At 39.4% G+C, this 14,217-nt stretch overlaps 1 protein-coding gene across 6 annotated transcripts in view; it reads right to left on the bottom strand.

Moving 5' to 3' along the window:
* Window positions 1-14,217, bottom strand: part of FHOD3 (formin homology 2 domain containing 3) — a 388,990-nt gene that overhangs the window by 121,720 nt on the left and 253,053 nt on the right. For all 6 annotated transcript variants that reach the window (XM_075022703.1, XM_075022701.1, XM_075022699.1 and 3 more), the window contains exons 7-8: window positions 12,578-12,689; window positions 6,273-6,367 (exon numbers count right to left, since the gene is read on the bottom strand). In XM_075022703.1, coding sequence (XP_074878804.1) covers window positions 6,273-6,367; window positions 12,578-12,689 — 207 coding nt within the window. The remainder of the gene's footprint in view (window positions 1-6,272; window positions 6,368-12,577; window positions 12,690-14,217) is intronic.

The raw sequence follows: 14,217 nt of genomic DNA, 5'->3' as shown, positions 1-14,217 counted from the left end.
TGTAAAACGTTAAAAGAGTTACTAATTCCTGATTATGAGGCAAGTTGTTACCAGTGGCACCGGAGAGGAGCTTTTGCCTATGAGAAAATAAAGAATGCCAATAATAACAGCTATTGAAAATGAACTGTTTAAGTTCAGAGCTTTCTATGGCACCTGCTCTACACTCAAGAGAAAGCACTTTTCTTACCATAGTCACTTCCCATTTTTTTGGTGAATTCAGAAAACTGAGAAAAGGAAGATGGTCTTCTGCAGCATGCCATGCATCCCATAGCATGACACTGCCGTATATGTAGCAAGAGGGATTGAATCAAGTCACTCACAGCTTTACTGCAGAGTGATGCGTGGGAAGAGGTCATGGGCATTGCACAGCTTTGTTCAGAGCACAAGTGAACTTCATCCACCAGAGTCCTGCAGACTTTTACAAAGGCAACAGAAAACACCAGTATTCTGGTTTGCCGCTGATTTCTACTCAGCTTGTGCTGATTTTTTACAGCTTCTTATGGGTGACACAGAAAAATGAGTGTAATCCTGCACACGTTGAGCAGAAACAACTGAACGTACTGTGCAACCTACGTGCAGAGCAATGCACACCTCATTGCAAGAATCAGTCTATACAGAGCCATTTCTGCAAAATACATGAGAGTGCAGACTGCAGGCAACACAGTTGCTCTGGATTAACTCACCAGAGACTTGCTTACTCCAAAGTAGTTTCCTCTCTCCTACTTAATTAGAGAAAGAGCAAGAGATAGAAACAGCACACGCAAAAACCAGGCTCTCTCCAGAAAGAGTTTCATCTTCTCATGCCCAGGATGGGATGAACCGTGCTCTGAGAATACTGGTTTTCTAGTGTCTGGTTTTCCCAAAGTGGCTCTGAGCAGCAGAGTGCAGAAGAGAGCAGCCACTCTGGGCTGCCTCCCTACAGCGAGAAGCTTTACATTCAGAATCACAGAATCATTTAGGTTGGAAAGACCTTTAAGATCATCGAGTCCAACTGTCAACCCAACACCACCATGCCCACTAAACCATGTCCTAAAGTGCCACATATACGTGTTTTTTGAACACCTCCAGGGATGTTGATTCCACCACTTCCCTGGGCAGCCTGTTCCAATGTCTGACAACCCTTTCAGTAAAGAAATTTTTCCTAATATCCAATCTAAACCTCCCCTGCTGCAACTTGAGGCCATTTCTTCTCATCCTAAAAAAACTGGTCTGAGTGACATGACTAACAAGAGAGGGGAATAGACAGCTGACGTATCCTGCCCTGCTAAAGCACCTCTTTCTTGTGAAATGAGGCACTGGAAAATGTGCATCACCAAGGTACTTTTAAATTTAATTTTATTTTTCTTTAAACTAAACACAGCACAGCAACATTTTCTTCTTCGGTCATTACAGGACTACTGTCTGATGTCTGGGGAGGTCCACTGCAACAGGAATGCTTAGCACAAACACCAATGAAGTGTTAGGGTTATATGTTCAGGCTCTAACTAAGTATTTGTCTCTGTCCAGAACAGTATTTAAGCCTCTGTGTAAAACCCACTGAAGGCCATGAAACATTTTCCTGAACAGTGCTGAAAATAGATACGACGTACATTTTGTTCCTTCCTAAATTGACACCTAGCATTGAGTAAAAGTCTGAGGATTCAGCAAATGACGCTATCATGCTGTAAATTCAATGGAGCTTTAACACGGATATGGAAATACTGTAACAGAAAATGATTTTCTTTATCAGGCTTTCTCTTGTTTATGAAAGAAGTAGACAGCAACTACGCTGACCTGAGTGTCTTCACGCACAGTAAGATGTGATGTCTTATGTGCAAAAGGGCGACAAGAGAGTCAGATTATCTGCACAGATCTTCTGAGCATTTACTTCTTAAAATATCAGGAAATGGTCTCAACGTTGATATGCAGATCACCCAACTTCAAGTACAGCTTTTTTAAAATCTGAGGTAAGGCAGGCTATAGACAGGGAAAACAGCAGCATAAGGTAGTATTTACTGGCAACCCTGCTTTTGTCAGCAGCCTGTTATTGGTTAATATAATTTTAAATCATGCAGCAGTGGAAATCCAATTTTCACTGCATGCTACTGGCCAGAGCTGGGCAATTGAACTCCCAAGTATAGGAATCAAATATTTTTCCTTTGCACGCTTTGTCATTAAACTCACAGATCCATTTTCAGAGGCTAATGCATATCGAATTCGATTTCTAACATTATAAAATGGGATATAAAAGGGCACGCCTGGTGTCACAACAAGGTCAGTTCAGTCTAGCACAGGAGAAAGACTTCTGCAGTAACTAAACACAAGGGACATGAAGTGCTGCATAAATGAATTCTGGCTTGTGATATTAGAAAACAAGAGTGGGCCGCAATTTTCTTGGTGGCTTTATAAAGGAAACAAAAGTTGCAAACAGCAGAGGAGAAGGCGTAAATTGGGCAGGTCCTTCCAAGGTCCTTGCTCCTTCCCGAGTACCTGGTTATGTTCAAAATGATACTCCAATATCAAAATACATATACAAGTCCCAAATAGCTCCTCCTGCTCTGAAGACTAAGCCTTACAAAATAAAAAGCTGTCTAGAGAATTAAAATGTAGCCCCTTGGAGAAGGGTGTTTAAACCATACTCTGTGGTTTGCTTGCTGAGTTTTATTACAGTCTCGCTACCTTAGACCAAAACTGGGATTTAGAATCTGAAACTCTTCAGAACTCAGGTGTACAAAGGAAACATAAATATGAATGTCAAGACTCATTCCTATGCCTCTATCCAGTTTTGGTTTGAGGAAACATCCCTGAATTAAGATTTTTATTTGTTTGTTGTCTGATTTTCCAAGTTGCTTTCCCAAGCCCTTGTGGGAAAGCCTGTGCAGCTTTGAGTTCTTCCCTCTCAAGTGGCTGCTTTTGGAATAGTGAACTAAATTAAAACCAAAATCCCAGCCCAAGAGTTTTCAGCCTGATATATCTTCTTAACAGCATTTTTACCAAAGCCTAAACAATACATTTTACCTACCACTAAATGTAACAGTCCCAATGGAAAGAAAGGCAAGAAAACTAATGAAGCTGTATTGGGGGTAAAAAAAAAAAACAAAATCAAACCAAAACAAAAAATGAGAGTTTTATGGGAGTGTAACAGCTAAATGTTTTCCTAGATGATAGAACCTATTAGACAACACACTCAACTGGTAATAGCACTATATTCTTATCACTACATATCCTCAGTTACGTTTCTGAACAAAACCTGACATGAGCTAGTGCTAGTCTGTGCCTGGCTTCAGACTGAAAGGCTCTTTTTATTTGCAGTTTTGAAAATGCGTAGCCCCGGATGATACTAGCTAGTAAAACTAATAAGCATGTTGCCTTTTGTCATTTACAAAACAATCACAGCATAAAGCAGCGGTTCAGAGAGGATACAGACAACAGAAAGGCCATTTGGTGTGCAGTGCTTTACATGCAAGTCCAAGTAACGCAAGACTACTACTAGCAGTAGTTACTAACCATCCGACAGACTGGGCTTCACTAGAGGGCTGTGCACTTGACAGAGAGACATTAGGTAAATCTCACGTGCTACGGTGAAACGCACTAGCTGGTAAATAAACACGCTTAAGGGCATAAGCCAAGTTTTCAATTGCTTTGGGATAGGAAGAAGCCTCTCTCGTGTATTTGTTTTCCCAGGTCCTGCAACTTCTAAAACATCTGGTGTGGCCAACGTCAGACACAGGCCGTAAGATGATCATTGCTCCGGTGTGGCAGTTGCGATATTCTTAATGCAGGTCATCAAAAATTGATGTGCCAGCTGTTGTATTAACACCACACTGCCCCAAAACAGCACTTTTTCAGCTGATGGACTGCTGGTGGGTGGTACTGTAAGCTCCCACTAATAACCACTGGCCTGGAAGCTGGTGCTTAAATTCTAGTCTTATACGAGACCTGCTAAAAAACAATCAGTGCTTAATCCGACTAAAGCATATTAATTTTTATGTACATTCTAATTATTTTATCTATGTATTTTTTAAAAAAATTATTGTATGATATGAGAGAACAAGCAATATTAAATGCAGGTAACGAGAAAATCAACAGTAATCTTACAACTACAAAGCTTCTAGTATAATCTCAGTAATGAAGAGGTTTTATAGCAGTTAAATAGAAAGTGAATTGAATGCAACACAGGATTTTCTTTCTGCATTTGGTAAGTAGGTTTTGGGGTTTTTTTTTAATATACAAAGGAAACACAAAGGCTTTAATCTATCTGGACTTCAGCAATAAAAATGAAGAAAGTAGAGACTAGAATAAGATCTAACAGATCATAGGAACTAACGAAAGGAAGATAACAAAGGTTATACTGGAACTATACATAACTGGAAGTATCTGCATTGGGATCAATCTCATTTAAGAGATTCGTTAATGCCTAAATCCCCCCAGACTAAGAGAGGGTTAACATTAATGAAATGTTAGCATAAGTCAATTGGTGAAGCATCAACAAAAGAGAGGGAGAGGATAAAAGGACGGGAGCAATTCTTATGTCTGGGCAGATGTGTTTTCTGCTCTTGAGCAGGAAGGAAAACTGTAAATGTATACATGGTGACAGAAAAAGGAGCAGAAGTATGCTTCCTTAAGACAAATCCCTCATAAGGACTCTGTCTGCACTGAAAACTTTGACATTTCCTTGCCTAGAGAAGCTGAAACCATCTGAGCCTTCTTTGTATTCTCTGCGGGGGAAAAAAATTACAACTGTGACATGCTGCTTGCAGTTTTCTCTATAATCATGAAAAAAATCCCATTAAAAACATCATAAAGCTGTCCATAAGCCAGATCATAATTATAAGTGTGGTATTGTGGGATTCCTCTCTTCCTTGATCTTCATAACTGCCTTGATCCTTTGACTGCGAGATGCTTTTTCTTTTTGTGTGTTTTTAAAGAACTACCTCCTCCTAAAAATAGCTTTAAATGTAGTGAAAAACTCAGACTAAACGAATCAACTATAGGATAATAAGAGAGTCAACACAGAACAACATTTTTGAAGAAGTCAAACACCAGGTAGATTACGACTGTGCAAATGAAGAAGAGATTTATCTCAGAAAGAGGAAATGGTACACAAAACAATGAGGTGTAAAATGGAGAGATTAAAAACTAGTCGCCTTGGCTTTAATAGCAGCTCCAGACAGAAGCATATAAAGCTGGTGATGCCTTTCAGAAAGAGTACATCAGAGAGATAAGGTGGTCTTTTAAAGTCAAGAGGATCCTTACTAGTATGGAAGCAGGAGCAAGGGCAGCTCTAAGCATAAGTACAGTAACATCAGCAATGTCACCAGGAGAGGTTAGTCCCTCTCAGGCATCTTTGCTGGACAATATCTGCCATTAAGAAATCTTTTTATCAAAAAAACACCAAAGCAACCAACAGCCCCAACCATGTAGCCATCACCATAATAAGTTGGCAGCTTGATTTATGACCTCCAACAACAAACTCAGGATCTTTAAATGAGTATAATCAATAGTAATAATATTCTGTAATACTCTGGCCTGTTAAGTATAATCATAAAACACACAGTTATTTTGATTCGATAGTAGTATGTTGATCTTCTGTGCTCTTTAAAAAATCCATTTTTAATTTTAGTCACCCTAACATTTGTTTAGGACTAGATGCTAATTTTTAAGGAATTTACACTAACAAATTTCTAACTTTTATGGGCCTTTCACCTTCTCCCTCCTCAAAGCACAAGTGAGTACTTTGGAAAACATTTGATTTTACTGCAAAACTACTACCTGTAATACAGGATACCAGAAAATATAAAGAAAGAAGAAAAAATGTAACTTTGGTTTTTTTAGAGCAGAAACACTCTTACTAGCACTCAGACCTGCTAAATTCATCATATTTGGTTTGCAGTAAAAAAAAAAAGTAAACAATCTGAACTCGAAAACTGTGCACAATGTAAGCCTTCGTGAGCATGTGATCTTTTCACCAGCACTTGCTTTCTTTCTCTCCTTGGATAATGAATTGAGTTAGTTTGCTGAGTTTCGTTTTGCACTGTGCTGTCTGCGTTGGGAGAGGAGCCGTGTCATAACACGTTTCCGCACAGCATCCAGCAAAAAAGCAATTCTGCTCCCAGCTACCACCTCTGGGTGACTGCAACACCAGTAACAAGAGCGTGCTGACTGGTTACAGCTGGTCCTGCAACTTCTCCGGGACAGGTCTCCTTTGTCATATATTCTCAACAGGGAAGACCATTATACAATTGAAAATGCTAACATTATCTCCACCAGTTATGCTAACAACGTAAACAAACCTTGTTAACCAGGGTCATAGCGTAAACCAGTAGTTCGGTATCAACCCCATCCTTCTCCTCCAGGATCTCCATGATGTTGGACCACGGCTTGGCTCCTAAAGGAAAAGCAGAAACCATTGGTGACGGTGATCAAAATGGAAAGCTATAGCATCAACATTTATCCAAAAAGTAGCACAAGTTGGAATATGTGGCCAGGTGGAGGATCAAGTGGAAAGGTCCAAGTTCCTCTGCAGTCTCCCCTCCTTCACAGAGTGTGAAGTTAATGCAGTGAAAGCTACCGTGCATCCTAATGCAGGGATCTAAAATATGTCAGGTGGACTTTCCCCAAAGGTACCAATTTCTCCCCCTTGATGATGAAGGAAGCTTTGGTAGCCCAGTTTGATTGACACTCAACTCCTAAAAATCACATGGGAAGAATTTTACCCCACCTATCGTAGGTTCACATAGGCTTAGACAAATCTTCAACAAAAACCTAAACACTATGCTCTCAGTGTGCTTGTTGCTCACATTCCTAGTGCTATTACTGAGTTACGCTGCATTAAGATAAGTCCTGTTAATGAAACAGTGCACCAGAGAAACATAGTTTTCTCAAATTACAGGCTGTGTATCTTGGATAAAAGAAATGATCAATGAGGGGAAAAGAGTTTTGCTGTGGTTCTTACTCAAATTATTTTCGTAAGAATGTCCTCTACAGAACTTTCAGATATGTTTCTCTCATTTTTCCACTAAGTAAGATCAAAATTTTTGCTTCTAGTTATGATGCATTTGCTTGATTTGTATGTTGATTTGCATTTGCAGGCATATCTGATGCCTAAACCCAAGTGGCTTAGTGAGTTATTGTGCCAAAAACATCAGACAGCCAATGCCAGCCAGACTCAAGATAACCTCTTCTGTGGAAGGTACCTTGTAAAACCATCCTGTTCCATTTGGCTAAAAGGCAGATGGCTGCATTTACTAAAGAAAAAAACCACATAACTATTATACCTAGGAAACTGAAGTAAATAATCAAAGACTGTAAGTCAGTCTTTTGTTTGGAGTAAAGTTAAAGGTGAGGAGGATGAAGCAGAAAGCTAACCCTAACTTAGAGATACTCAATTCAACTACACGAGCGTAACTGTGAAAGTCTTTGAATTTCAGAGGGAAACTTGCAAAGTATTCCAACAGCCCACATCCCCGAAACACTATGGGGATGACGATAGTTTGAGTATAATCAGGCAATAAAATGCAAACGTTTCACCACAACCACTTGTCACTGACTGATCAGTGACCCCAAGGTTAAAACTCTGCATTACTCTCACAGTGATAACGGCCCTTGTTTATTCATGCTGATATTATATAAATATCCTGCTACACAGACATCAAATCTCTGCTAACCAAGGATCTCCGTTTTCAAGGCGAAGGCAGTGCACTGTGTGGAAAAACCTGTCCATTAATGAATGCACAGACAGTGATATTTCTCCTGTTTTCTCTCCCCCTCTTTTTGAGACAGTCTCTGATCTTTACTACTGAATAATAAATCAGAGCTTCTTTATCTCAAGCAAAAATCAAAGGAGGGGGGGGATTCACTCTCAGCTCTCCAGATGTATTTATGTGCATTACTAATTAAATACTAATTCAAATACACAGCTGTAATGAAAATACACTAGACACCTCTTTACCAGATTCTCTATATTACCAGACATTTTCTGCAGTACATGTTCAAAAGACATGTGGAACAAATTCACTCGGCTCACAAATGATATATGATCAGCAGGAATGACATCCTCACTACAAAAATGTCTTCCTGTGGTTTCCAGTGAAAAATAAAAATTGAAGAAAATAAGAAAGAGAAACAAAATGGGGAAACTATGCAAATCTGACTTATGACAATGCCATTTGGAAAAAAAGTGAGTTGACAATAACATAAAAAATCTATTATTTAATCCATTGCATTATTCAGTGAGAGTCCTTCTAGGGAAACATGCCTTTATTTTGCAGGCAGGTTTTATTCTTATTGGAACATTCCTGTTGTGTTTATTAAAGATAGCATCCTGGTGCTTGATTATTTTTTTCTCCTGAATGTCTCAGTACTTCTCCATTGTCATAAAAGAATATTTTCAGGATCACCTTGCTGTTTTCCTGCAAGGATGATATATAATTTTCTTCTACCCATGCTGCTTCTCTATTTCAGAATACAGTTTTTTTTAAATTGTTTATCAGCCGTACTTACTAGTAAGGCAGCCCTGTAATAGCTCATCCATCTTTCAAAGGCTTTAATTAAGGTGCTGCTACTAAACTTAGGCAATTTCCAAAATCTAGCCTTAAATTTGAAATTCTTCATCTATTTCCTAACTAAAATCAAGAGGAGACAGTACTATCAATGACTTTGATAGAGCTACTCCAATTTGCACCAGATTAAACCTTTCTTTTTAAATGCTATTTTCCTCACTGTGATCTCAAGCTGAACAGTCAAGGAGTGAACATGGAAATAGCCATAAGGGGACAAGGCAGTTCTAGTGTGGAAGTTGCACCATGAACTTAATGCATTACTATACTTGGGTTAATATTCCTTGCTAACATATAATGAGAGCCTATAGTTTCCAACATAGGAGACACCATGGGATGTGGCAGATCTAAAACAGGTGTCTTCTCTCATCCACTCTCATGCCCTGAGCTTGGATTTCCAAATATGTGGTTCCTGGAGAGTCACCGCTTAGAAATGAGACCACAGGCTGCAGTCTACATGAAAAAATTAATTTTCAAGGCAATATCTTTGTAACGATAGGATGATAGTGAAAAAACTCCTTCTCCTTTCAAGCTGCATAGAAAAGCTTTGTGAAAGATACCTTGGAAAATAATTCACTAAAAAAATTGTTGACCCTTCTAAACTCATTGGCTGCTGCAGTAAAACAATGATGCTCATACAAGTGATATGAAAAACATGATGTATGTTTTTCTCTTTTCCTTTAAAAGGTTATTTGTATTGTGGAGAACATTGAGGAAAGTATTATGCAGAGCTAAAAATCTACAGCTTCCATTTTCTGTGTAATGATCAGAATATAACAAATCCTGAAAAACCTAAACTCAAATCTAGGTTTGGCAATGTATATGTATTTCTAGTAAAAAACATAAATCTATTTAATATTTGTGTATTATGGAGTTTATTTTTAAAAATAGTAAGTGTAATCATGTATGCTTGCCAATTCTCAAAAAAGGTTTACTTTCCTGCCTGTCCCCTCCACCCGATCGTGATGTAGAAGAATGATGACGTAACAGAATGATGACGTAGCACCCCAGTGATTCTTCTAGGAGCAGACTGGGATGTTCCCACAAGGCTATGAGTTCCATGCAGAATTCACATCAAAATCGATGGGAGCGATGAAACAGGCTCACCGATGTAAAACAGCAGAGGTTGAGTTTTGCGTGTTCTTCTGCCTTCTAATGGGTAAACCAAGAACTGCTCGACTGCCTTTCACAGGCTTCTCACTGGGAACACCTCATTATCGTGGCTACTCCAAGAGGAAGGCTGGAACCTCAACCCTGATGCTACTTACAGCACTCTGAGTAGTCACACACACGGTGCATAAACACGCGGAGAACTGTGGGGTTGCAACAATTAAGCCTACGTTAAATTAATACAATCTATTCTTTCGATGATGTTGCCCACAGTTTTCAGTCTCAGTCTTTTCTCAGTTTCCCCTTTAAATGTTCTTACGTATTTCATTTAATGCTGTTGTCCGTGTACGATGCAAAATCTTGACATCACAACTACACAGGATGTATAAAGTATGAAAAACCTCGCATCAGGCCAGAACCATACATGAGGACTGCCACCAACTTACAGAGTGCCTGTCTCTAGTAGCCATAGGATGGAAAGGTAGTAACAGATTTGGAAAGACCACAACATCTTGTACTTCCAGCTATTTAAATCTGAGTGAACATCCAGCCTTCCATCATACCTACAGTATGGGCCTTAATTTAGTGGGTATCTAACTATGCGTGAAATGGCAGGAAAAGCAGGGAACTTATAATGCAGGCCATTTACAAATAATATAACAAGTCAGGTAGCAGAAACTTAATTCACTAACAGTACGTGACAGTGTCCAGGTCAGTCACAGGGCTTTAATCTCTGTCCTAAAGCAGCCCCAGACAGCAGAGTGCAACACCAGCTCCACTTGCCAGAGCCCCCACAGTCCCAGTATGCTCGGACTGAAAAGAGATCAAATTCCTCTGGGGCTCTGAAACAAGAAAGGGGGGGCTAGATGGAAGTATAAGTAGAAGCAACTTTCTATACGATGAGGGCCATGCAGTTATTCACTTATGGTCTGCTTGTATCTGAGAGTAAAGCCAGCACTTCCATGGATCTCTGTACTTCAGTTTGCATATGGATGTATTCTCCCATAGGAACCACAGATGGGATTGCTTTGAAACTAGGCTGAGTTAATATGAGGTTCTTTATGTTAATCATGTGTGGTACACATGTTGAGGAATTATGTCATATCTCATCACCTTGTATATACATGAAACATTGGACTTTTGTCAAAGCAGTGCTAAACTTAATTATATACCTGCAAGATTTATGACAACATTTCAAGAAAAGGCGCATTGCTTTTTCTTCCTCTATTTCTGTTCCATTAAATCAGTCATTAAAGGCAGGTACTCCTCAGTTATAAGCCACTAATTTCAAAATAGAAATTAAAACACAGCACATTCACAGCTAAAATTGAAGGGCTATTACATTGATGACCTAAAAAAAGAACTAAATATAAACCAGAAAAAAAAATATATCTCTATTGTAGCTAAGTGCAACTGCTTAATAATAAACAAAGAAAAGAAGAAAGAAAGAGAGAGAGAAAGAAAAAGAAAGAAAGAAAGAAAAACTGGGTATTTGGGGCTAAGTTGTTTGCAAGAGTTCATGAGGCAATCTGCCAACTGGTATGAGAATTCCCATAAACTCTTTCCTCATGCTCCTAACATATCCATCTGACTACACACGTCACTTTTTTTTCACATGTTCTATGTTGTTACTTAAGTTGTTTTATTACTTTGGGACATGTAAATGCTTGCCTAAGGCTGTTCTACAGATACAGAAGCGCATGGTAGTGTGTTTAGGGTCCCCCTTTCTTTCTCTTTTTTCCCTAATGAGGTTTGCTAGCACGTGAACAGATGGCAATTTGAACATGTTGAGAATACCAGTGAGTTCAGAGAGCTGAGGAAATACTAAGAATGACTGCAAAAATAAATCACAGTGCTCACAATTACATGAATATTGTAATTACATTTCTGCTTATGGCATTGTAAGGTTTATTGGTTTTAATTCAAAGCAGAAAGCCAACCTGAAGAGTCCACTGTTTAAAGTGTTGTACTGTTTTTGAAATGCCCCTGCCTGCTCTCCTGCCATATGAGACAATCTGGTTGGGGTTTTTTTTTTGGTCTTTTCAATGCACTCATTCTGATAGCTGAAAGCAAAATCTAGCTACTTTCTCCTCTTTCTGGCACCACCTTTCTTCCCAGCCCCCGACTTTTTTTGTTTCACTTTTACCGTATCAAGTCCCTCAAACAAGTTCAGCATGGAGGCAGTTGCTCCACAAAGGGGATCCTGCTTTCAACCTCCATGTGTTTGAGACCACAACAATGGCTCTCCCAACCTCAAAAACTCTCCTTGAGGCAAAGGAATGTTTTGCATCAGGAGAGGACGCCCCGGGAGCTTAGCAATGGCTTTGTGGGAAGAACAAGAAAGAACCATTTTTGTTCTATTTATTTGTAAAAAATACAGTATACATATTCAAGTATTTTTCATGAGCCTGAAGGGTAACAGATTGCATAGTATAATATCTGCTCAAGGGCTTTATTTTAATGTAACAACAGATGGTTTTGCTTTTACTATAAAGCCTGTACTATTACTGACCTCGTCTTTCTTTTCAAAGGGATTACACTGATTAGATATCATTTTCTCTTCTAAATCAGACTGCTGCTTCTCAGAAGGAAGTGGAAAGACAGCCTGGCCCAAAGGAGCCTGCGAGGTCGGAAGATGCAAAGAGGCTGACTGTGCGCATGGGTGCAGGGAAGGGGCAGTGACTGCGGTGCCCAGGGAGGCAGCCGAGTTCCTCAGCCTTTCACTCTTCGCTTTCCCGCTATAATTCATCCCTCAAAACAATCTTAAATTGCATGAACACTTAAAATATGCTTTTAATCAGGAAATGAAGGGTACGTCGCGCAAGGCAGGCATCATGACAGCAACTCTAGAACCAACGAAATCCGTGATGAAATGCCACCCTGGTCTCAGCGGTGCTGGGATTTTGCACCCCCCAAGTAAGGCTACTCACCTCTCTTTTCATCAACGGTAGACACTGCCTGGATTAAAAGCGGTGCGTTGGATTCGGTATACTCCACAAACACCAGCAGCAGCTTCAGTGCTGTCTTTACCACCAGGCGGAACTGGAAGAAAAGAGTGCAACTTGTCATTCGGCAAACCACAGCATTTCCAGATGTGCTAAATGACAGCGGGCAAGACACAAGCACACCGATCCAGATCTGGTAATAACACATGAACGGAAAAGATTAAGCAGTGCCAGCCAGGACCGAAAAAGTGAAAGGTAGCCAGCTGGCTGAAAATTTCACTCACCAGACAATGCTCTCCTAGGGAAGTCTCAACAGTCAATGAATCCAAACGAAAGCGTAATATGCTGCCACGTGTAATAAAAGGTTGAACATCCCACCTATGCGTGCACCTATCCCCAACATTGCTGTCCAAAGTTTGATGTACACAGAACCTACTGAGCTAAGAACATATATATTCCTCTATTTCTCAACACAAGATTTATTTCCCCCTTTCACTGTGAGTTTCTAATGCTGTCAAGTTGCTGTATAATGGGCTGATTTTCTCCTCATGCTTTCTTCTTTTCTTATGACGTTACTATTTAATTCTTAAATTATTAAATAGATCGATCTTCACTGTTTAACACAGCTTGGGAAAAAGTGTGTTTAATCTCTATCCCACCCCATCACAAAACATGTGATTTACTGGAACTGAGCGTTCTGCCTGCAAGTTTTCAAACTCAGTTTTTTGTACATCCCCAGGAGTGTGAGTTCAGCAAAGACTCAACATTGGTAAAATAGACCTACTGGAAATCAATAGCTAAACTCTATCAGTTTCATCACAGATCTCCCATTTCCAGAGAGGATCATTTGACTATTAGATATTTTTCAAAGCACTGAGTAAGAATTTTCAGGGACTTGCTTGTCATGATCAGGTATATGAAAACCCAATTCTTTACTTAAGAGAATATTTGGAGTTTTTAATAAAAAGAGATGTGAAAGCAGAGGACTTTAATAGGCAGGGTTCTACATGCCCAGCTGAGAGGGCTTTTACTAGAAGAATTGATTCTAGGTCAGATCCGCTATATCCTCAATCTAAATAATGGATTTAAAGCCAAATAAATGGTGCTACACCCCTTGTCCCAGAAACACAATTTCCAACCTACTGCAATTGAATCAAGCTCCAGAAAGACAGGTATTTGTAAGTTTACTGTATTTTTCTGCTGCCTTGTTCTGCAACAAATCTATCCAACAATGTGTAAGATTTTTAATGAGACAGCTACAGTAATGTGGTCATTACTCTCTCCTTTGCCATTGACAGATTTTTAAATCTACTTTAGGATGCATTCATGTAGAGATAAGCCATGCTCCAGAAAATCCCTGTCTTTGTCTCCTTACATTAAGTTGGTAGGCACTCTGAAACATAGCTGACTGGTCATTAAAATGTCTCACCCGGGGGGGATAAAATCATTATACTGTATTGCTAAACTGTTTCAGGGATATATATAGTTTCTGCCAGTATTAGCTCATTCCCATTCCTTCATTTTTTCAAGTCCTCTCAACATAACTCTTCTAAAAGACAAAGAATCACTATTAGTCATGTCATAGATGCACTCAAAACCAGCGACTATGTATTCTAAAAAAGACT

Source organism: Buteo buteo, chromosome 3 (genome assembly GCF_964188355.1).
Source record: "Buteo buteo chromosome 3, bButBut1.hap1.1, whole genome shotgun sequence".
NCBI lineage: Eukaryota > Metazoa > Chordata > Aves > Accipitriformes > Accipitridae > Buteo > Buteo buteo.
The sequence above is the reverse complement of the archived record's forward strand: the minus strand, read 5'-3'. Positions and strand labels throughout refer to the sequence as shown.